At 39.5% G+C, this 25,705-nt stretch overlaps 1 protein-coding gene across 2 annotated transcripts in view; it reads left to right on the top strand.

Moving 5' to 3' along the window:
* Positions 1–1,689: 1,689 nt before the first annotated feature.
* The window catches only part of nphp4 (nephronophthisis 4), a 111,998-nt gene continuing 87,982 nt past the window's right edge, over positions 1,690–25,705 (top strand). The window contains exons 1-4 of one of the 2 annotated variants that reach the window (XM_026153873.1): positions 1,690–1,948; positions 5,640–5,772; positions 24,112–24,330; positions 24,861–24,999. In XM_026153873.1, the coding sequence (XP_026009658.1) occupies positions 1,755–1,948; positions 5,640–5,772; positions 24,112–24,330; positions 24,861–24,999 (685 nt within the window). In that variant the 5' untranslated portion in view covers positions 1,690–1,754. Of the gene's footprint in view, positions 1,949–5,639; positions 5,773–24,111; positions 24,331–24,857; positions 25,000–25,705 lie in introns of both variants that reach the window. The other variant, XM_026153872.1, reaches the window with a different exon arrangement.

Below are 25,705 nucleotides of genomic sequence, written 5' to 3'. Positions count from 1 at the left end.
AGAGCTGAGTCGGTTGAAAACAGACTATACGTGCAGTGTTGCCTTAGTGAGGTACCAAATCTTAAAATAATACAAAAGAAATCTTATTAAAACGTACTGTAGACGCTAGGTCCACAAGCTGATTATTCATCATGAAAACTCGGCACATTAATTCATTTTTACCTGCATCTTATGTGCTTTTTAGTTGCCCGTATATGTGTAACAGCAAGGCTTTCTCTCATCACAAAATAGAGCACTTGTAATAAGCGGATAGTGTTTTGTTTGTTTCTTTTGTTAGAGGATAGTGAGAAATAAAGGAGTCACTTGAGGTTATCAAAAGAGCTTTAATCTTCCATCCCCATCACCAAAAGAAAAATATGGTATAGAGCTGTGCACATATTGGATAATGTAAGTGAGCGAATGAGCAACGATAACAAGAGGAGCGTAGATAGTAAACATGGAGACAGAGATGGAGTCAGCAGGCGCAGAGATGTAACACGAGGAGAAGAACAGCAGCGAGCGGTGATGTATGTGGGCCGTACAGTTATCCAAGCGGGCTGGGCTGTTACTCCTGCTCCTGTTTCTGCTGTTGCTGTTTTAAAAGAAAAAACCCAAAGCTGAATTGATATGCTAATTTGATTGAGAAGGTGTGGGTGGATATGGAGAAGGCTTTAAGCAGCGAGGGGGACAGAAAGAGAAAATGACAACGAAAAGAGAAGGGAAAAAAGGGAGAGTGGGAGTAGCAGATGTGATGGAGAGAGAGAGAGAAAAGATTGAACTGGAAAGAAAAAATGGGAAAGAGTGGGAGGAGAGGCAGGTTCAGCGTCGCGTTGCACTTCGGGGTAACAGAGTTTACAGTCAGTCACTGAACAGCTGTCAGTCAGCTGCGCATTAACTGCAGCTGATACAGGGTGGCAAAGCCATTTCTGCCAGCACTTGTTTGTTAAACAAAAGGAAACTACATAACTGAAAAAATAAGAATAGTACACACTATTATTTGAATGATGTCTTTCACATATTTTTGTTAATGATAAAATACTTAATTACAATACTAATAGAGCTAGCAAATTATTTGTTAATAGGATAAGTAAACAAGGCTGCTGATGGAAACTTTCATGTTATAAATCAATTTCAACTAAGAAACAAAGTCCCTAACACTGTTACAAAGACATAAAATATAATGTAAAAAATAAAATACTAATATTTATTGATTATAAGTGTAATATATGTTTACTTTTTTTCTTCACCGATTCTTAGCTACAACCAGGATCAGATGGTGCAATAAGGACAGTTGTCATTCAGGAAAGGAGGCTTCATGTTGGAGTCCACAATGGCTGGTGCTTCCTTGAGAAGCCACAAGTGGTAGTACTGGAGGCCTTTCCCTCAGGAGTCAGAGGACGAGCAGGCAGCCCTTCCAAACAGAGCGCTCTGAGTAAGGACAGGTGAGCAGGAGGAACTCTTTATGTCTACAGTAAAGCTTTAATTCTACACCATAAAAGAGCAGAGATGAGCAAAAACCTTTCCAGGAGTGATAATGTTTATGGTATTTCCTCAGCCTCTCCAGATGCCTTTCCTTTTGCTGATGGGCAAGTGATTCGAAGTTTATCTTGCCATGTCAGCACAAGCTGTATTTTTGAAAAAGCTTGGCTGGTATGAATATTATTTGTCTGTATTACTGGTTCAGAGATGCCTAGAAAAAGTTCAATATGCAGACTTTCTTCCTTCCTGGTGTTTCATAAGATATGCAGTATATATAATGTATTTGGTGTGTGTTAATGTTATTATACAATACAATACATGCATTATATAATGCATGTATTGAATTGAATGCACTGATTAGCACGGCAACATCACAAGGCCTCGATGCCCAATGGAAGATGACAGTGGTGGCTGATTGCAGGATCTTCTGTAGCAAAGAAAAAACCCTTCAGAACAGCCAGCCAAGAGAAGAATCAACACACATTAAGAGGTCGGTGTGCAAATGAGGACAGATTTATTAGCCCCTCTATTAAAATTTAATTTTTTAAAAAGTGTTTCCAAAGTGCTGTTAAACAGAGCAAGGAATTTTTAACCCAGCCTTTCTAAATAACCTTGTTTGAATTTGGATGCTTAGATTCTTTTACTTTGCACACAGAAATAAAATAGATGGTCTTCCAGATCTTGGTCTTAAACTAATCCCACAGATTTTCTGTGGTATTCAAATCAGGCTTTGTGCAGGCCAGTCAGTAACATTCACTTTGATTTTCTGGGGGTAGTTCTTCACCAGGAGCAACGCATGAGTTGTGCAGGAAGAAAAAGTGACTGCCAAACCCAGTTTTGCTGTTGACTGCATGAGGTATCTTCCACCTTGATGAGATCTGAAATTCCAGACTGAAGCATCCCCACAGCATAATACCCCCACCACTGTGTTTCAATGTGGGGGTGGCGTTCTTTGGGTTGTACGCCTCTCACGCATTTCTTGAAACATAAGCAGCACCTCTGTGGCCAAAGTGCTCTAGTTTAGTCTCGTCTCACCAAAGGGTGTACCTCCAGTATGCATAATCGTTCTGAGGTTGGCGTGCTAAAGTCTGGCTTGAAGGTGTCTCTTCTGCAGAAGTTTTTCTTGGTCTACAACCTCACAGTCCATTCCTGTGCAGGGTTCTAGTGATCGTCTTCTTTGAGAGGACAATCTCAACTTGGGAAAGTCATTCACGCATCTCTGCAGTTGTTCTGGGGTCTGTAGAAACATCTCTGACTAGTTTTCTTTCCAGAGTCTTTGAAATCTTTCCCTTTCTATCTCTGCCAGGCTTGTTCTGAGCTGTGTGGCTCTCTTTGAATTTCTTGATGTTAGTTCTCACTCCAGTTCTTGACACTTTGTGAACATCAGCAATTCTTTTCCTTAAGTCTAAAGTGATTTCTTTAGTTTTTGAAATGATGCTTGTGACGGCTCAAACCCTCACTGAAGTTTTTATACTGTGTTTAAATTGGAATATAACCCTCAGTTTTAACTTGATTTTACAAGTTCCGAGTATTGCATAGTTGGTGGTATGACTCAATAAAAAAGAATACTTTTTCAGGGAGCTAAGAATATTTACCCTGGTAGTTTTTGTTTTTTCTGTAGTGAAAATCCCTATCTGTGTTAAAAAGCATTTGAGAGGTTTTTGACAAAAAATTTAAATTTCAAGGGGGGAATTATCCTTATCTGTATATAATCCAAGAGTTAAATACAGTAAACAGAAGAAAAGAAGGGAAAATAAAGACTGTCCTATCCAGAGCTGTATTTTCTGCTAAGATTCACTCAAATGCATCAGTGTTCACTGCAAGACACTTCGTTTTACAGATGGACAACTCAAAACATCCGAATGGCTGTAATTCCACAGTTGTTAATCCATTACTTTGTGAAATCTTTGCTGAAAGTCAGCACTTCAGCTGCATTTTGATCTTGGTTTTCCAAATGTATTGCAGTGCCAAACTGAGCCACAAATGATGAAAATTATATCCTTTCCAAAAATATCTGTACCGAACTGTAATGTCACACTCCTGCTTGCCTGCTTGCTGGATAAACAAGAACTTTTAACACTGTGAAAAAAAGAAGTGCACATTAAATCAACACAATAGTCATAATGTGGAATGGTCATGTCTCGATGTACATTATGTTTAAAACTTTCTGTGTGGCTTTGTAAAATATTTGCTGACCTTGCCCATAAAAAATTCTCTTTTTCATAAGGGCTCCCATTTGCTAACCCAAGCTTAGACCCATAATTTACACACCGTACCAAAGCATACAAGATTCATACCTCATAAAATAGTCATGAAGTACATTCAAATGTACTACATTCGGTGTTAAAGTGGTTAAGCCAGTGTAAGGTCACTAGCACCTGGTTTAAATCATGAAAATAAAACAGGAGAGAGAGAACTCCCAAGTGAATTTCACCACTACAATACAGATAAATTGCAATCAAAATCATATTATCCAGACAGATGGATTTATTTATGTATCTACAATAGGAGTGTCAAACATAACACCCAGAGACAAAAACTGGCCTGGTAAAGAATCCAAATCAGCTCACTGGACAATTCTGTAGATTTCTGTAAATTAACGAAAACTTTTTGAACTACCAGAACTTTTTCTCCAGTTTTAGTTTTACTGGCCTGTATGTGGCCCACGATGTAAAATGAATCCTTGATCTACAATGCCCAGTCCTTAGAACCGCTATTAACAATTGGTGAAATTGAATAAAAACAAAAAAATAAATTAATAATAAAGATATTTTGTGTTTTTTTTAAACAAATGAATGTAATTAATTAATTAATTAAAAAATATGAATAATTTTTGAGGTAGTTTACAATAGGTACACCAACTATAACAAGACCCCTCAGCAACTTGTTAGCTAAGTACTGTAATTTCATTTGTGTGTAACAAAGATATTGTCTCTGGAGTGAGGAATAGTTTGAGATTTGACTGTTCTGGCAGCTGTGGCAAAAATACTAACAACTGAATCTCAGTCATACAACAAAATAAAAATAATGAAACTGAGTATGGTGACGTATTACTTATTTTGATTTTGTAAAGTTTATGTCGTATGTGGAGTTTTATTTTTATGCTCTAGCTTTGTCCCTTCTGTAAAGGGAGTGAAGAAATATGTTTGTGTCAACAATACTTTCTGGAAATAACCCATTCTGTCGGTGGACAGTGATGGCAGAAGCTACTGCTTACACTTTCACAACGGTTTTCCACACCTCTCTGTCAGCGTGTGCACTTTCATTGAAGATGAGCTTGTCGGGATGATTAGGAGAAATATTTTTCTACGGTTTCATGAAATAATGATAAACAGGACTTTTGAGCTAAGGATCAAATAAGTCTGTCAAATGTGAGAAGGAAATTAAAGCAAATATGCCAAAATATGCTGTAAAGCTCAGCCAATAACACGCATACACACACACATAAAAGAAGTGAATGATGTTCCCCTTCTCACTGGGCATTTCAATAAAAAATGTGTTTGCTACTTCACATTCAAGAGTAGCTGATGTTGATGATGATGTGGATGATTATACTGTATGAGTGGGTTATTAGTATGAAAAGTAATAACATACTAACCAGCGATCTGTCCTTAATTATGGTTTAAATATGAATAATAATAATCAGCATCCAAAAATTAAAATCTTTTGCACTTTCCTGAACAAAGTTCTTGTAAATGCAGTGATTTAAGACTACAGCACCAATGTAGGGAATAATTACTTTGTTTGAATTGTTTTGGTGCTGCCAGGAAAAGCTGGCAGTCTGTCTTGGTTATGTTATGCCTGATAGTTTCAGACAGCAGAGAGAGAGGGAAAAAAAGGACTCTAGAGAGTCCATGAAGCGAAAAAGGAAAAGGCTCTCGGCCCCACCTCGTGACACGCTAGCACTCCACAGTATGCTCCCGCCTATGGTGTATGCAAACTGTGAATGACGAATACCAAGAGTGCTGTTCCATTTCTCACACAAGAGGCCGGTGCTTGCCAAGGAACATTTAGCAAATCCTCACAGACATTGATTTTGAATCATTTTAATAGAAAATGCGGCTTTATTAACAGAAATAATGGGACCTGTGCATTTCAGTGACATTTAGTCACTGCTTTGCTAACAGCTTTGCGTCGTTTGCACTTTACTGCATGTGTGTGTCTCTTTGTTTCTTCTTCAGCTCAACATCTTCCCTGCCTCAGATCCTGGGCCTTCGCAGCAGCCTAGAGCTTAGACTGACCAATCATCAGGCTCTGGCAATCATCTTTCAGCTAGAGTATGTCTTCTCTACTCCAATAGGCCGAGAGACTATGGTAAGAGAAAAGCAAAAGCACATGGATTTTGTTAATCAACATTCTAGCCAAAAATTAACTCAGGACCAATCAGAAACACTCAAACAAGTCCTCACAACATTGTCTCAGCTCCACTCTGTCTTTGTTGTTTCACCATCGCTTTTGTGTTCTTTGAGTGTCACACCTTTTCCCCATCGTCTCCCAGAGGAAATCACTGAAAGCAATATGGCCTGTGTGAAAGAAGTATGGATGGTCAGATTATAGTGTGAGCTGATGTAAGTTTCCAAAGACATGCAGGCTTGTAGGTTGTATCATAAAGATTTGACCAGATTCAACTATACATCAAATTGTGGTGTTTCATTAGAACAACCTCCCATCTTTTTTTCAAATTTTATTAGCTTCTATTTAAGTTTCATAAATCAATTTAATAAAAAAGATAACAACATGCTGAACATGTTTCTTTAAACATGCATTAATGTGTAGTTTTCTGTTTTATTTTTCAGCTTAGACAAGTGTGCACTCTTTTCCTGCTAAAGTGCACACAAAGCTGAGGTTGAAACGTAGAGCTGTCAGATCTTGAAAAGAATGCCATTGCTCTTGGCTGGTTTGGTGGTATAAGTCATTTTATTAACTAACTAAATTAACTAAAATAAGTTATCAATTGTATCACTGAAATTCAGTCCACCTAAGGAAAATTTGCTGAGTTGTTCAAAGGCTCTTTGAGAAATCCAGCAAGTTCCAGATTATTGTATTTTTTACCATTACAGTGTGGTGTACTTTTTATTAGGATTCTGTACTTTTATAAGTACTTTGTTTCTTTTCATTAATATGTTTTTATAGTCACTATGGTGTGCCAAATTGAGACAAATAAATTAATAAATAAATAAATATTGGTCGAGCTACTCTCTCTGTTAAGTCAATTAATGTCTCAGAAAATCTAAACTCCTCACATCCGTGGTAGCCCAAAATATCCAGCAGCATAAATACCTCATCAGACGTCTGCCTGGATATTTTTCCTTCCAGTCGATTCTCCAAAATAATGACACTGTGCATAAAAACAGAATTCAGTGATTTGCAAATATACGTTTAGTATAACATTCCTCAATGCAAAACTGTTAAACAGAAAAGTGTAGTTAAAAATGGGAATTTCATTGTCTTATTGTTTTATGTTTTGCTTTGAACTTCTGCACAATCTGCTTTTTCAACTTTTTAACTCAACAAAAATTATTATGTTTTCTTTTACATAAATATGTCAAAGGTTTTTGAAGGGGCTCATTAAATGTTGTTGCCTAAAATAACGTCACATTAACAAAGCAAAGTCTTGACTAGTGTTGTAGCTACATTTTAGGTAGTTCTACAAAAAATGAAGCTCAAAATGCAGGTCTGCTTAGAGAATTCCTTTTAATTCTCTCTGTTTCAAATATATTATCTTAGATATTACTTATCACAACTAAAGCCTGGCCAATTAATTATCAACCAATTAACTATCTGCCTGAAATTTTACCAGATGGTCAAAGTTAGTTAGTAAATGTTATATGCATTAGGAAGCCCAATCCAAATATACACTGACGCATCTTAATATATAAACTGTGTGTTGATGTTTTTGTTTGTTAATTTTGACTGCTTAAAAATAAAAGTAATAACAGCAATGTCATTAATGTTGTTAGTTAATTGAATATAATATCTAAAGTCCTGTCAGTGTTACATCTGTTTATATTGGCAGCAGGCACCTCTTGCAAAGCTACAGAGTCGACATGTCCCCAAGGGAAGTAAATTCCAAATTCAAACCACTTAACAACCTCAAATGGCTTAAAAAAATCACAAAAGGACTGTGGTAATTATGTGCGTGGGAGAGCCTTCAACACTTAATGCATGCCAAGGCTGGGCTCTTACTGTGTTACTGCATGTTGTCCCTTACACAAGCATGGGTCACCAGATCACCAATTAAAAACAGCGGGAAAAACAACTAGCCATGGCTGGCACGTACCACATTTGCGTTTATGTATTAATTCACCCAATCTTACCTTTGCATCCACTTGACAGTGTATTGTAAATTGACAGATTCTCCCTTTTCTTTCTTTCTTTTCTTTTTTTTTTTTTACCGTGGACAAGAGTGATAATTTCCTGTTGAGACATAATGGTTTTTGGGTTGTGGAAAGGCAACTGTTTATATGGAATAGTTTTCTAGCACATGAAAGCATTGTTATAACACTAGTATCTCATAGGTGACTTTTAGAATTTAAAAAAAGAGATTGTGACAAAATGATACAGAGAGCCGTCCTAGTGACTCTGAGCAGTTTAACAGCATGAAATTCTAACGGTTACCATTCTCTTTAAACAAACTGTTGGGCTAATTGAAACGTTGACATAGTGAAGGTGCTAGATATAAGCCAGTGGATGAGCAGAGTCATTCTTGTTTATACTTAGAAGGGTGCTTATGTCTGTATTAAACTTTATTATAGCCTATCAACAGTGTGGAATATCTCACTTAAATTCACAACTGGCTGTTAGCAGTTGATTAAATGTCACCAAAGTGCAACTGACCTATAGCTAGAGTGGCTAAAAGTTACACAATTGCATGTGTATTTAGGTGAGAAAGTAGAAATAGGGGATGAATAGAAAGAATTTTCAGCACGCTCTACCCATTGTTGCATCTCTTTTTAAGTTTAGTCTTTGTGTAGAGCAGATATGGCCACAGCTGTAGGCTTGTTGACTTTAAAAAGTCAAGACTTTTCATTTTGTTTCATAAAAAAAACAGTCAAAAGTGAAATGATATCATATTTACATAATTACACCCTTTACTTATTACTAGATTAAACACGTCTGGCAGGATTGAGTTTCACAGCTCATGACGTTACATGTGTCGCACACCTTTCTTTTCTTAGGTTTCTTCCTTTCATCATAACAGATTTGAAAGGAAGCATTGGTGCAAATTGTGATATAGCCCTAAAATGATATCATGATACTTCAATTAAATGTATAGTAGTGATATTTATGATTATATAGAAAAACAAACACTGAAAAATGTTTTATTGATACTTGCAGGTGGCTTTAAGTAAATGAGGTAAATTTCTTTTTCCATCCTTATTTTGAAATGAGCTACTGTCATTTGATGACACACTGCCTAATTTGAGGTGTGAATCTATTGAAACAAGGTGCCGGCAGCTGTATTATGCATGTAACATGCTTTGGCACTTGAGTTTAACAATAACTAAAGTTAAAGTCACCTAGAGTAACCTTTCCACCATGTAACCGCCTCTCATATGGAGTGCAGCTAGCAATGCTCAGTTGAGTCATTTGTTTACATTTGGTTTGCACATCACCAGCTGCTAGCATCTCCTCCTTCGTAGCCCGGTTGTACTTGGATCAGTTTGACACAACAGGTAATGTTTACTCTGTGTACAAGTTTGTGATGCACGGTTGAGTAACAGATGTGAACATGAAGGTGGTCATAATTGGACTCTGGTAGGAAGCAATGAAGGCAAATAAACGTGAAATTAAAATCATTTTTTGTTTTTTGGAGTTGGAGTAACTGAACTTTTTCCCACTGTCAGGGTTACATTAATGTTATAAATTTATTGAAGTGGTTCATGGTCCCAGTAATATGATGTGTGTGTTTTTGATGACCCCATTCCTAATGTGCCACAATTTGCTTTGAGCACATTTGTGCTCACTAAAGTATGCACTGTATAAATTTGTAAATATGTGTCATGAGGTTTGCCATTAAATCTACCAGCCTTTGTTCAAAACATCAGATTTACACAATATTTCTTACTCTGATAGACATATTGCCATTAAATATTTCAAACTTTCAAGCTCCTAGTGGAATTATATTAAAAAAAAAACTTCATCCAAGTTTAGAAATTCTAATAAACTTGATAGAACCATCAAATTGTCATCTACATCCCCCCAGAATAGCAAGGGAGGGTGACAAAAACTACCTTCTGCCACACTCTACTTCACCACCTTCACCTTCTTTGGCATAAATGTTTGAATGTTTGATGAGGTGAGAGATATTTAGTGGGTGGAGGGTAATTTTTGTCTCTGTGTGTGGGAGAGGAGTGCATGTCTGTGTATCTGCGTCCTGATGTGTGCATATGTTATTTGTGAATGTTAATGCACAGGCTGCTCCTTCTTGGGTGTTGACTGATAAGGATTTGATGCGTGCTGCCTCCTGAAGAAATCTCACCCAGCCGCCCACTGCATCTTTCTCAGTCCTGCCATACTATCAGCTGACTGCTACGCCCTCACACTCTATATCTCTGGCTACCAAGAACAGTGTGATGGGACACTATACAGGTCCCTTGACTGTGTCGCAACTGTCAACTATGTGATGCTTTCAAGGTGTTATAGCTGTATTGAGCCAGGGTGTATCTTCAATGCAGACAGTTTTTCACTGCCAACAAGACTTCACACAATTAAATTAAATTCAATTCAATTCAATTCAATTTTATTTATATAGTGCCAAATCACAACAAAAGTCACTTCAAGGCGCTTCATAGATACAGAGAAAAACCCAACAACCATATGACCCCCTATGAGCAAGCACTTTGGCGACAATGGGAAGGAAAAACTCCCTTTTAACAGGAAGAAACCTCCGGCAGAACCAGGCTCAGGGAGGAGCGGGGCCATATGCTGCGACCGGTTGGGGTGAAAGAAGGAAAACAGGATAAAGACATGCTGTGGAAGAGAGACAGAGGTTAATAACAGATATGATTCAATGCAGAGAGGTCTGTTAACACATAGTGAGTGAGAAAGGTGACTGGAAAGGAAAAACTCCATGCATCATGGGAATCCTCGGCAGCCTATGTCTATTGCAGCATAACTAAGGGAGGATTCAGGGTCACCTGGTCCAGCCCTAACTATATGCTTTAGCAAAAAGGAAAGTTTTAAGCCTAAACTTGAAAGTAGAGATAGTGTCTGTCTCCCAAATCCAAACTGGAAGCTGGTTCCACAGAAGAGGGGCCTGAAAACTGAAGGCTCTCCCTCCCATTCTACTTTTAAATACTCTAGGAACAACAAGTAGGCCTGCAGAGCGAGAGCGAAGTGCTCTAATAGGGTGATATGATACTACAAGCTCATTAAGATAAGATGGGGCCTGATTATTTAAGACCTTACTTGACACCACTTGAGAACAACAAATGTGAGGGTTCATGTGTGATTGCCGCCACAACCTCTTGTAAGATTTTTCAAGCGCTAGTATAACTCTGGTGGTGTTTGAAAATCAGTGGCTTCTGTTAGTGTGTGTGTACTCACACATAAGGACACACTGCAGGCCGTGTTGAGAGATGCCAGGCTTTTGGCTAATGGTATTTAGGGAATCACCTTGTTGGTCAAAGAATGCTATTTGTAAAACTGTGTTATCATTGAGATTTTTTCATACTTTTTCTAACAAAGTCCAAATTTGTTCTTTGCTGAGGTGTCTGTTACGTGTAGACAAAAGACTGGATCCTCCCTTGAATTAGGTGCCTTTTCTATGCTTGAGTGATTCATGGGTCAGTGGTAAGTGGCTTAATAAGCAAACACAAAAAAGCAATAACCTCTCAAAATGGTCAGGTACAAGCCCTGGATTGAAAATGGGTGTTAAAGCAGCTAAAACAATGACAAGAAAGTTTGTTTCAAAATAGAAAGACAGGTTTTTTCACCGCACTGTAGATAAACTGAGATGCTAAATTTAAGTATACATATTAGTTATACTTATACAATATATTAGATGGTATATTATATGCATTAGAATAAAATGAAAGTCCATCTGTTTAATAGAATTACAGGATAACTGAGTACTGTAGGAAAGATGTAGAAACTGACATAAACTTGTTAATACACTGAAGTATTTTGCAGTGTTTTTGCAGAATAACGTTCATCGATTCAGCAATAACAATAATACAGTAGCTTTGTTGTAAAGTTTGGGGGCAGTGGGTGTTACATTCCTGAAGCGCTCTGTTTGTTGCATGTGTGGATTTGTCTTTTGAGTTATGTATGGACATCCTGCTACTTCCTTTGAATCCGATCTTTTAATGCCTATGCTGACACTAGATGGTGCTGTGTAGTGCAGCTTGAAAAGAGTTTCATCCGCTACAGAGCTGTGCTTGCATGGCAGCAACATGCCAGTCTGCCTTACTGTTTTTTCCCTTTGATTAAATAAAATTATATCTTTTAATGTATTCTGAGGGGGATGAGGTGGGTGAAAACTGTAAAACAATTTTGTTGAAATCCCTTCTCTTGCAAGACATTACCGCTGCAATACAGAGGCAATCACCTGGTGCTCTGAGACTGCCTACATGTCTCATCCTTGCTGTGTTGAAAGCCAGTCTGCTTCTCACAGTAAGACAAAAAACAAGGATGGCCTCCTTTTTAAAAAAAATTGCATTGCCCTTATCGCCTTTGGTTATGAAGAAAGAACATCATGCAGTGTCGTCACTTATCCTCTTTGGTATTTTTGATTTTGGCTATGATCGGGCTCCTTTTTTCTCTCTCTCTCTATTTTTTGCCTGCTCTCCCACTGCCATGCACTCTCTCTCTCTCTCTTTCTCTCTCTGAGAGCCTTTGAGCACCCTTTTTTATGCTCCTTAGCAGTCAGAGGGATGGAGATAACGATTTAAATGAAGGAGGCTGGGGAAAGGAGAGGAACTGGGAATTTGTCTGATAGGCTGTTCTCAGAGGATATCTGGGGTCAATGAACTTCAAATAATCAACTTTTCTTTGCCACCACACACACACACCGTGCCCACAGTCCTTTTACTTGCTTTCTCTGTGTTTTGCTATTTCATTCTCTCTTATCCTTTTGACACCATTGTACTATGCTGCCCGACACACCGCAAAGTGCCTGTACTTTGATTGGGTGAACACAGGGGAACTGTGTCCTTCTATGTCCATTTTAACACACTTCTCCATATTGTTTCTCTTAATGTCGAAGAAACTCGGGGGGGAGAAAAAGACAGCAGTGCTTAAGAGTTGCAGTTAGTTGCTCTGCTCACTGCCTTGCTCAGTAATTATGATGCTACAAAATATTAAGATGAAGGTAACCTTATTTTCCTCCATCTCTTACTATGTTTTTACTTTAATTGCTTATGTATGCATGTCATTGATTTCTTGGACGAAATGTGGCATTTTTAGCATAAACTAATACCTACTCCAATGATGTGAAAGATAATGAGAGATTTAAGAGGGTTTCAAGGTAAAAGCTGCCGCTTGACACTTCTTCAACTTTTGTAGAATGTTGAAAAAGTCCTCTCCTACCTTTTGCAGTGTCCGTGCTGATAATTGTTGGCTTAATTTGTTTCAGTTGCTGCCCTCTGATGTTTCTGCTTTCATCGCAGTGTGATACAGTGCTTTTGCTGTTTGGTGCTCTTAATATGGGGTTTGATCACAAAATATTTAGAGGATTTACTTTTCTCTGGCACAGACTTTTTTACTTATTAAATGGTTTGAACTAAATCCATCGATTTATGTCAGTGCCCACGACCTTATTGTGCAGCATTTCAGACTTACTTATATGTGTAAACCAAGCAGTTAGTGAACAAAGTAAAGGTCAAGACTATTCACAGCCAGTGCCAGGAACTATCCTGGAACATCATCAGAGGTTATACTTTTATCCCACTTACATGACATATAAACCCAATACCGTATTGGTGTCAAGAACTTTTGTTTTTATGGTAAAATGAGAAGGCCTTACACTTACAATAGAAGGTGAGTAAGGTAAGTTTATGCCAACACAAACAAATGCGCGCAGTTTCATGCCAGCCTTGTAAAATTTTTCAACGTTTGTGATTGCTCCTTTCTCAGCTCCTTCACATGCTCTATATAAGAAGTGGGAAAAAAATCTATTCATGATGTACTATTCAACATAGCACATCATGCTTTTAGTTATGCACTTAAAAGTTTAAGTGAATGCCTTCCATAGGCAGCGGTTTGCTCACTGTGCGAATACTCGGGTCACTGACAACTGATGCGAGGCAATGACGCCTCTCCTAATTGTTTTCTGTCAGCACCAATTTAGCCCCGCCGTAACTTCATCTGAGACATCTCTGCCCCTGCTCCTGCTTGCTGATTGCTGCCTCTCCTCAGCTACCGTTAGCGCAGCAGTACTCATCTATTGAGCCATGTAATACAGTTACGTAAAGCTTAATGCAAGACGATGGGGCTTATTGTTGTCCGCCTTCTTCTGCTGACAAGCACTAGCTCATCGCTAATGGGTGTGGGGGTGTAGGTTGGGGGTGGTGTGGGTAGTCCGGAGGAAATCAGTGAAGAAGGCTCTGCTGGCCCTCATGGCTTTGTCCTTTTGCCAGGAAACAATTTGTCGGGGAATTTGACAGCTACAGCCATCCAAAACACTGACACAGGGAATGAGTGACTGCTTGTAGGTCGCAGCCTAAAGAAAGATGGAAAGCAAAATGGATAGATCGACAGAAGGGAAGGGAGGGACATTTTAAGAGAGCTACTTGGTTTCATCCTCTCACTAACCACTGCTATGCTTCTGAGAGAGTGTCAAAAGTGAATCACATCCTCGGAACAGTAATTGGTGACTCTCCCAAGCTGTTTCGCAGCAGCAAACTTGTGTTGCTGAAAGAGGGTTTTGACAGTTGTGCTATGTGTCATGTACTGAAATGGGATCTCAGCTCGAGTAACTGGGCCTGCTTGCAACCAGTGATAAAAGTGTCACCTGCATCACATTTTCAGGTTGTGCCACCTTTGACCCTGACTGCATTCAGTGAGTGGCACAGTTGATTACTGAGCGTGGGAGGAAGTGTGACCATTAATGCATGACCTTTAAATGTACTCTGTTTTGCCCTTTCCTGAGCTCTCACGCAGATGTATGCAGACGCAGGTCTGAATTTGGCAGCGTGCCTATGTCTTACATGCTATTTAAAGCAACATTCCAATTTAAAGAAAACATGGTCATATGAAAGAAACAGAGTTGGGGTCGGGCAATGTTGCATTGTTTGCTGGCTGTGGTTTAATTTAAAACTACAATCCTAATACATCTGTTAGCTGTCAGAGAAGTGACAGAGAGCAATTTCCAAATAAATGAGACTGATGACTACAGTGGATACAGAGCTCATGGAGAAATTAACAATTTCCTGTATCCTGAACTGTACAGAGAGATCTGCGCAGGGAGTTGTCAGAACATCCTGCTATAGAGACGATTAAAGTCTGCAATAAACTGCATGTACACTAATGCAGTATACTAGTATTATACTGAAATGAAGCAAATCATTTAGAATTGTGCTGAAGATTGTTAATTCAATTCAATTTTGCACATATGGGACAAAATCACAACAGTCATCACAGCGAAAACCCCACCAATCAGCTGACCTCCTCTGAGCAAGCACTTGGTCACAGTGGGAAGGAAAAACTCTGTTTAAACAGGAAGAAAGCTCAGGGAGTGGTGGACATTTGCTGCGAAGACCGGAAAAAAGATAATCTGTTCCTAATGATTAAATGCAGAGTGATGAATAAAACAGAGTAAAAAGAGGTGATTGAAGGATAAACACTCAGTGCATTATGGGAGCCTTTGCTAAACAGTAGAGTTGAAACTTAACAAAGCAAAATTGTGAGTAATATGTGACTCTGCTCATGTCTTGGTAAATTAGTGCTGTGGAAATATATGTCACGGTCACTTTGTTTTTTTTCCATTTTTCTTTAACAAAACTGAAAATCCCAGCCCTTCTGGAGGTGTTTTGGCAGCCCATTATTGTTCATCCCAGGAACATTTTGTTCTGTTTTTACTCAAGCATTGCTGTGTTCCCACAATTGACTGCTCACTAAGCTCTCCTTTAGCAACTGTTTCAGACAGTGGTGAGGAAATCATCTCCCCTCTTGCCAGAAGCTATTACATTGTTTTGCCTGAAATGACAACTGTTGCTAGTGGGTTATATTTGCTGTGTTCAGCTTGTAAATGAATCTAATGTTAGTTTCATGGGTTGGTTGACCCTCTCTATTTTTCATCTGCCGTTTTAAAAGGAGAACCCTGTTGAGTGGTGTTATGCACTTGATGTCTGCGGGGAAGTAGATGTGTTGCTTGTGAGCCAGACTTTTCCTTTGAAAATAACATATAAACCCACAAAATGAAGCAGCTCTTTGCTTGTAAGAAGTGTTGATTACTACTGTATGTAGTATACAAGTTGGTTGGTTGGAAAATGGGGGTTAACAAGTTCTTTGCTCTTTCCTCTTCTTGCTTTTTCCACTGATATGTGGAGTATCGCTTTCACCATAACCCCACGCAGACTGATTCAACGTGTTCAGCAATCCGAGGCTTGACAGGCCTGCTGTGTTGTCACAGGTGCAGTTCCGCCTTGTCTCTGTGCCTCGACAAGAGCTGAAGTCGCTCTGTTTATTGTGCTAATTAGAACATCAACATAAGGAAATAGTAAGCTGCTCCTCCGGCAGCATATTAAAAACTCTACTGTTAATATATTGAATGAGCCAATACACACTTGACTGATGGCTTAGTAATTGTGGTTCAGAGTCTTACGCGGGCATGTGTCGCGTTTGGTATTTGACAATCCTTCCATTAGCTGAGCTATAATAAATATCACTCTCTTAATGATCTTTTTATTCTTCTCTCTGTCTCGGTTGTCACTGCCAGGGGATGGAGGATAAACAGTATGTGGAGCAGAAAGCAGTGACATAGGTTGTGGCTGGGTTTATTAAACGTGATGGTGTAGAACTTCTCCTCTGTGCCACAGAGGATTTTATTTGGGTTTTAATTGGCTCACCGACAGGTATTTCCCTTAAGTAGCTGTTTGTGTGCTTTTGAGTGTGCGTGTGTGTGTTGAGTGGTTTTTGTGGGCCCCTGCAGGGTTTAATGATGTTTGCTGAATGAAAAGTATCTTGCGAAGCTCTTCCCAATCAAATGCTTATCAGAACATCTACTTTACTGTAACACCGCTCTGTGAACTCACGAGCCCCTCCCTTGGTCGCAGTTCTTCCGGTCTGCTGGCATTACATAACGGGAGGGTGTAGACCTCCCTCTTGGTGTGGCCCGCTCCCTCAATGAAACCGGTTATATATTTGTTTGCTACTGATCTGAAATGTCATACAAATGTTAATTAAATGTTAATCAAACATCTTAAGCAAAGTAATGTCATCAGGATTTAAAAGTGATATATTTAGCTCATCGGTGGCCTATTCTGAGGGCATTGCTCCCCGGGCCCCCGCCCCCTTCCTTCCAAATGTGAAGCTGAGGCAAGTAAGGCTGCGTGCCGCAGAGACAATATTTCGCCCGCCTAATTAAAATGAATGTCAGTTCTCCCCCCAGTGAGAAGTGCATCAATCTCCCCCTGCGATTGGCCCAGAGTGAGTCTTACCCTGTCAGTGCCTGCCAGCAGTGCCATCCTTCTCCAGACGGATGCAGGGCCCTGGCAGCCAGAGAGGCATTGGTGATGATGTTTGCTCATCTAATGGTTTTCTTGTGAATGGCCTGCTCAGACTGGGGCTGTTTTATTTATTTATTTTTATTTATTTATTTGGGGGGGGGGGGGGGGGGGGATTTTTTTTTTTTTAAATGTAGATGAGATTCAGTCCAGACTTGATTTTCATTTAAAATAGCAGTTGCATAAAGAAGTCAGTAGCATTTCAGAGACATTTGAAGCCCAAGCAGCTGTAGAAAAGTCTAATTTAGCTTTTCCTCTCCACTGTTGCATACAGCTCATCACAACTAGGGCAGATTAGACAAATCTGAGTCTGCAGTATATCAGTATATCAGTGCACTGGAGACGAAAAATATTACACGATTAATTTTGAGATATCATGTCGACAGGTTTGTTTTGGAAAAGGTATTTGCTTGGCGTAAACTCTCACGCGCACGCGGTGTCATTAACTTTCAGCGAGTGATTATATCAGCTTATCGTATTACGATTATCTTTTGGTGATTTGAATTTTCATGCAAAGAGGTACGAGTGATCTGATGCTTTGATGAGGAATTGATAATCATCTGAAGCACTTCATATTGTCGCTGTCAGTTAAATGTGTCTGTATTATTTTAAATGAGAAAACTACTGATTATGTTTCTACTTGCCAGAATTTAATAAGGCATATGTCATGAGTTGAGTTTGTCTTATGGATGTTTTTGCACCCCCTCACTGTGAAAAAAACAAAACTCAAATGGTCCATCACTTAATGAGGCTGGTCCAAAGCGGCGGACCAGCCAAGTGATGATAACGTCTGTAAAACTGCTAGAGCGAGGATAAAAACCTCCATCCTGAGCATTTGGTCTGTGCCTAAACTATAATTTTCCTAAAAGCCAGCAAAATATCTGCTAATGGGTTTAAGCGTTTCACTATGCTTCTTTTCAAAAAAACATTCCAGAATAAAATTGAGCGAGTCAAACGCTTAACCGTCAGAGCTATGTCTATCGGTGTGTACTGTCGAACATCAAAGCTCGAATAAAAGACATGCATGTCCACGGCAAATTGGCCTGAGCCTGAGTGACTATCATGAACACCTCCTTGAAGTTGTGCCTGTCAACAGCGAGAGCTGAAAAGGAACACAATTCCTTCCCAAGCTTGATTTGGCCTTGGTGAGCTGAGTAGAGCACAGAAGCCTGCTGGGTTCATTTGGACTACTTGTACAGATGGATGAAAATGTGAGTGGTTTAGTGCTCTTAAGTTAATGATCTCTGTGCATGTTCTCTCACTTCCTTCAGGGCTTCTCATTGTAGAGAATAAGTAGCGGGAGCTGTGGGCCGGTGCCTGTCACAGGGTCTTGGCTGAAATAATGACTCGAACAGCCCAACAGACTGCGGTAATGGTAATAACTGTCAGACTTTGTCTCTCATCAATGCTCACATCCCCCTAATTTAGGATTAATTCCTGCCATTCTCTAGAAAGCCCCGAGTCGATGAGTGTCTTGCCATTTTTCTTTGAGCTTTTCCAAAAATATGTTTCTGCATACTGCTTTATCTCGGCGTATCGCAAACTTGGCTCCTTCATATTTGGGCACATTAAGAAAACTTAAACAGGCACAACAGGAGCCAGTCTGACTTGGTGGTTGTTCCTTAAATTAACGGTGGCTTTCCCCAGCCCCTTTTTATATGTTCTTACTTTTTCTGAGTTAATAAGTTGTAGTAAATTGCACTGGTAAGTGTCTGTTCCTCCAGTTCTTCTTGTCTGCTGGGATATGCGTTTTCAGCTCTCTTTGATGTGCAAAACTCGCCTTCTGTCACCTTTATAATAATTTCCTTCTTCCTGTCTTCTCCTCGGTGTCCCCCAAAAGTTTGATGATTACTTTTCTTGCTCCGGGTTACAGACGTGAGATCTTTGTTTCCACTCTGTATTATGTTTGAGAACAGACACACTTATTTGTCTAGAAATGCTGCAGCGTTATGTTTTACACTTCTAAACAAGGTTGATGGATTCTTCCCTTAGAAAACACTTTACCAGTTGGAGCAATTATGTGTGCGGTGACATTGCTGTTATTGTTTTTGGTTTTTTTTCCCTCAGTGCAACTTTATGAAAAAGTTTGCCGCTTCTCTGGTTTTGCCTCAGGCTTTTGTTTCTATTTTTTCCCCCCTCCCCGGTGCACTATTGAAACAAGTGCAGGGTTGCTCTCTGAGTGAAAGTTAATGGCTCTTATTTTAAATGTAGCCTTTAACGCTCAAATCAACGGTGTAATCACACTTTGGGGAAATTGGCTATTGATCATTCTGCCTTGTCCGACATAGTGACCGGCACAACAGCGAACACGTGGAAAAACAACTTTCAATTCAAATGACAAATTCTTTTGATTAATTCAAATGTTTCCTCCCCAAAACGGCGCGAGTGCAAAGAGTCATACTTTATTGCCAGTGAAATATAATGCAATTGATTTGATGTCTCTCTGCTGTCACCAGCAGGCTTTGGGATTGATTAAGTCTCACTGACACACTGTGGTGCTCAGAATAAGTCGATTCGTCTGACCCTCTCGCCAACTTTCTTCTCACCAGAGGCCCTTAACACAAATGCGTCAGCTGACTGCCTCCTACGGTGCTGTGCTCTTACCACGATACCGTTAAAGCCCTTACACCTGCATGTAGATGTGCCATTGCTCTCGGCTGTCGTGTAATCACGGAAATGAATATTGTAGCGCTTAAGCTCCTGCCTTTTGAATTCTGATGACTGTTTCTGTAGAAGGATTACATGCATATTGTGAATTTTTCTGCCTGGCTTTGAGTGGAACTATTATCCTGTTTGTTTACTCAAACCTCAAGAGTCCCTTTGAGATCCCCTCAGTCCTATTGTTTGCCACCCCACGTTTTTGGTGCTTTATTATTTTATTTTTTTTGCAGTTCATATGTAGATCGCGCTGTCCTGAAGCATTTTAAAACCGCTGTACTGAAACCGTGACAGTGATTCACACTTTGCGTCTAAAAGAGAATTATTTCTTGGTGTGATATCTTTCGTTGCCATTGTTGTAATCGCAGAATTCTGTTTTTGTAAACCTGCCAAAAGAAGAAAAGGCAAAAAAAACCCAAACGCCTCCACTTTGACCTTTAATAACTTCATATTTGTAACTTTGATGGGTGTTTAGCTCACTTCTCATTCCTTTTAGATTCCCATTCAGCTACTTGGTGCAATTCTGAACATGGGCTCAGTTTCCTATGATTGGAAGACTGAAAGTGTGATAAGCATTGAGTTTTGGACAGATAAAAGCTTCTTCTTTTTTTCCAAGGCTGTAGGCGTCCCTATAGAAAAGACCCCCTGATTGGTCTTTTGTCTCTCTCATTCTCTCAGAGCTCGGCCAGCGTTTTTGCTCCCGAATCACTCCTGCAATATATTCACTGAATAATACAAGAGGTGAGCGTTGGGTCATGTGCGAGACACTCATTTTGTTCTTTCCCTCATGTTCTGCACAGAGCACAGAGACGTTACAGACACAAAGTACGAAAAAAAAAAAAAAGAGACACATTAGATAAATTGCCTTGCAATTTTTACTGGCTACTCCCTGTGCCATAAAATGATCTTTCTCTAGTCTACTCATTTGAACAAAATCATCGCTTTGAAAATAGACTTGTTTGATTTAACATTTCATATAAAACATCCTATTAATTCAACCCCCATGAAATAGAAAAACAGGCAATGCCTGAACGGGGAATACAGTGCTATCTGTTTTATGTCTGCCATATAGTTCTGAAGTTAAAAAAATTGTTGTTAATGTCTGTGCTACTAGAGGGTAAAATTATAGTCTGAAACTGGCTCCCTTTCAAGAAGAACGGAGTATTGATCAGCAACTTTGGCCACTTGAGATATGTGAGGCTTTAAAGAGTTTTTTAGATGGAATAACAGACCTTTAATGGCAGGACTGGGTACTCTCCTGCTTAATTCCCTCTAAAGTGTCACACAAGCGACAACCATAGTGTTTACATGAGTGTGAAATTGGCAGGTATCTCAGCCCAAACACAAAAACCAAACACAAAGTCCGAAGGTTGGTTTGTCAGTATAAAAGGAAGTAAACGGCAGTCGAAGAACTTAATAAACACTGCAGGATTAGGTGTTCGTCTATTGTATATTATAAAAGCGAATATTCAAATTTGCTGTCAAGCAGGGAGCTGACATGAATTTAACCTTTACACCTTTACCACACGTAGTCCCTGCTGCAGTGCACTTTCACTTGTAGTATTCAAAATGTCAGCTCCATTAAGCTATCTGAACACTTCACTTTGGGCTTTGTTAACTGGGCAGTGAAATTACTTTGCATAATTCATAGTAAACTGACATTTTGAAGCAGCCCTCAACAGAAAAACAAAGAGTGCACTGGTTATTTTTCACAGGAATAGAACAAAACGATCTAAGTTTAAGCTTACATGACAAGGACCTCTTTTGCAAAGGTCAGTGCACCGCGGTGCTGTAAGAAAAATCTCTCAAGGAGGGACACCGTGGTAGATGGCTTGGTCAACAAAAGATACTACAATAACCATGACCGCACAGATCACAATTTATTTAAGAAAGCAGTGCACAGAAATGCACTAGTCTTGCTTTTCATTCACCTTAGATGGTGTTTCATCATGCCATATTGGATTTGTAGGTATATTAATTGTGGTGGAAACTGGCAGCTAATTAAATATCATGCAGTCATTGCTGTGACAGTCACCCCTTTCTCTTTCATTTAAATAGAAATGTGATATCGCACCGAAAAGTCTTCGTTCGTTCTTCTTCTGAATCTTTCGTTGATATTATGAAAGTAGAATTTTATGAATGTGGGCGTTCGTTTGTTTTTATCTTTTCAGTGAAAAATGTCTGATAAAAACTATGCTTTATTTCAGTGAAATCGAGAAGGATGTCACAACACATATATACTCATCTTCTCCCACTATACATTTCATCTAAAATGTCTTAACTGATTTAGAGATGTGCCTGTCGATTACACGACATCCCTATTTTTCAGAGCACTGGGATTAATTCCTGTGTTTGCGTGCTCTACCCTAGGCGTGCTTGAAATGGATGAACTTCCAACCAGTGTTTATCTGTATCACATCCTATTTAGAGAGAAAGTGTCCACTTACTGTTAATGCCAGTGTCTAATCTGGCTACAGTCCCACTAGAGAGTCCTGTATGATTTTAAGTGGATTGAGTGACTAAAATAATTATTTATTTACAGCCAATCTGAGTTTTTGACAATATTACTGATTACACAGTGTCCTGATTGGTAAGTTCAAGATTTACAAGTGATTGCAACATCCACTCTTGAGGCTAAAAGATAACTACAGCAATTGTTAGGAGTTGAATCTCAACAGAAACTGTATCCAAAATTGTATACTCCAGCTGGTTGTGGTGACTGTTATCAGGTAGCTCCTGCTGCTGCTGTTAGTTTAGTGTGTTAAACAGCAAATGCCATAACATGGATTGTGGAGCATAATGTTATTTATGCTTAAAGAAAATGGTTTTACTACAAATAGAAAGCCTGGAGAGCCTATCAAGAACATAATCAGTATGGCCCTGCATTTATTTGGGCCTTTTGCCTTTGTTAGACAGTGGAGAGCGAACAGGAAAGCCGGGAGACAGGCTGGCAGCAGATACCCAGCAGAGGGGGTTTGGGTTGGACTCTGACCCAGGTTGCTGCATTTCAGCCTTGCAGCACCTGCTCACCCCATCAGCCCAACTGGTGCCCATCCTGCTTTTATTTTTAAATCTGGGAAAGTTCCATAAGGCCTACAAGGCCATACGATAACATGATGTGTAATTGGGAACTCTGCTGAAAGATGGTACTGGATTGTGAATGAACATCTTGAACTCTAGTGGCAAACAGGAAACAGAAACACAATTACACAAATGCTGCTCCCATCTGGAATAGCCTCTGTGGTACTAAGTAAGATATGTTCTGTCTAGTGAATTTTTGACTGGATCTATCATGGTGAAGACTCTTTTAACCTTTTGGCTGCTCTCCTTTTATATACTGAAGTAAAAAGTGACTTTATGGAAAAGCAGTTCTGCTTTGCTCTCCTACCTTCCCAGACGATGGGACTTAACTTTTTATATAGAATGAAGAAAGAACTGAAACCACCACACTCTGAATATCATTACTTTTTTTTAGTTGACCTTTGCAAGAGTGGTTTTAGATTAGTTTGTAGATTATATGGCACAAAATTAGCTAAAATCTCCTCAACACATTGCATGGATAATTGTATTCTATTGTACCATTAACAGGTACTGTATGACATTTAGAATAAAGACACTACTTTTATGACTGATTTTCTATAGTGCCAGATTATGGTGTTACATTAAAGAACTATTCTCAGTGGAATTTGAAGCATTCAGCAAACTATTACATGGCCGGCTTTGTCTTGGAGCAGTGTGGGGCTAGTAGGCTTGTTGTGTATTCTGTCCTGTCCTGCCTATGATTGATTACAATCGTCTGAGGCTGACCAGCTTATTAATCGATTCAGCAAAACCACTGAGTCTCTCTGTGGATGATTTAAAGCAGAATGTTTTTTTACTTTTCCTGGGACGGCTGAAGTAGAGCCTCAGCGGCACTGATTGTAAATCATGTTCAAACACAGCAAAGCTGCTTCCAAAACGTGTGTGCGATGTGGGATTTAGAGAATGCTCAGTGCTAACGACAAGCATCACCATGCCACACAGTTTTAAGGCCTCTTGCAGTTCATTTTTGTGATTAGAGATAAGGATTTACAAGTTGGCAAATTAAATTATGTTTTTGTTCTTTGGTCGTACTTGGAGACTGTTAATGCTCTGCTTTATAAATTAAATAACTTTATCAATTGATCACAGTTAAACACTGTAAAAGATTGTAATTATTCAGTTGGATGAAAGAGAAAAGACTACATTCGGTTTAGTTTTTACAACAGTTTAATCGCTGGTTTCTTTTTGCGAGATCATCATATCAATGTCTGAATTCCCTATTCTTCTGTCGTTTTCCATCACACAGCTATCTGCTACCTCTACATCCCGCGCTGCTTTCTTGCATAGCCTTCGTTGGGGGATTTGGTGTCCCTTCCAGGAGCCAGCTGAGTGGAAGGGGGAAGAGATACAGCTTGTATTGCAAGGAGGTGCAAAGCCAAACCCTCATGGAGCCATGGTCTACAGCACAGAGGTGTCTGCCAAAGCTCAGAGCCCTGCACCAATCTCAGCTCCAGGCACAGCTCAGGTAATACAATGGCACAGAAGAATGCTTTTGTCGAAAGACTAAAATGTGAAGAATCCACTGAAAGGTGTTTAAACGAGGTTTTTCAGCAGCCTTCAATACTCACAACACTGCTTCCCTGAATTCAAAAGCTTTCACATCATCTACATTCGCACTTGGGTTTCATGCTAGGCCCCCGTACAGTACCGTTCAAGGTCAGGTTCTATCATCCCTGAAGGCTCTACTCTGAAATTCTGCATGATATTTTATAGCATGGATGTAGGCAGCTGTCTGCAAGTGACATTGTTTTGGTGACGGTATCAAAAATTTCAAAGGGTGCCCAAGTCGTCCTAATATGACTTAACTTTTCACACCTTGCAGAGGATTGCAACACTGCTTGGGTGTTTGGAAATAACTGCATGTCACTATCACGTCTTCTTTCTTCTGTCAGCTTTTTCATTCGTTTCCCTGCAGAATCTGAACTCTTCATTCTGTTTTTTGTTTTGTTTTTGTTTTTTTTGTTGAAATGTCTGAAACTTCCTTCTCTCAAGGAGGTCTCAGAAGCAAAGGATATGATCAAATTTTGGCTGTCATCCAGCCTGGAAAGGAAGGCATCCAGCCCAAAGCCATCCCTGAGGATAAAACAGGTAGACGTGCCTCGCCAGAGAAGATCACCTTCATCACCTTCACAGGGTAAATATCATTATGTAATTCATAATAGCTTTTTAAGCACACATTAATTGGAAAGCTCATACAAAGACTTTTCCTCCACAAAAAGACATAAAAGGCTATTCACTGCTTACATCTATAATTTTTTAAAATGGAAAGAGTGTAGTCTGATTTCTGTGCATGCGTGTGTTTATAGGTTGGGTGCACTTCAATAGTGCAACGGCACCTGTTTGCAATCAGCCAAACTTTGAAGCAACAGGCATCGAACTAGCCTGTCTTGTGCACATGTTATCTCAATAGAGCCACCTGCTCTCTACGTGATCAATATACTTTATGATTGGAGTCTGGGGGGAATAAAGGATACACCTAAAGGGATTGGTGAAGACGTTGGCTGTCCATTAGGGCCTCTCTGATATTAAACCTGCATTACTTTGCAAAATCATCTTACATCTGCTCTCAGAGTGGAAATTCCATGTCCCTCGATTTTTGTTTTGTTTGTTTGTTTCGTGTTTTTTTTAATTGATCTTAGTCTAGCCGCTCACCCAGGAGCAGTTTGTTTTGGGAGGCCCTACAAGGAATACATTGCCCCAGACTACGCAGCTCATAAGATCATGTGGACACACAAAGCCCTTCACAAAAATAAGGTGGCAGTTCACGGACTGGGAAATTAAATTTAATAAATATAGTGACTCAAAATAACTGCTCAAATAAGTGCCCAGAGGCGTTTCAG

This window comes from Astatotilapia calliptera, chromosome 20 (assembly GCF_900246225.1).
Source record: "Astatotilapia calliptera chromosome 20, fAstCal1.2, whole genome shotgun sequence".
Classification (NCBI taxonomy): Eukaryota; Metazoa; Chordata; class Actinopteri; order Cichliformes; family Cichlidae; genus Astatotilapia; species Astatotilapia calliptera.
The sequence above is the reverse complement of the archived record's forward strand: the minus strand, read 5'-3'. Positions and strand labels throughout refer to the sequence as shown.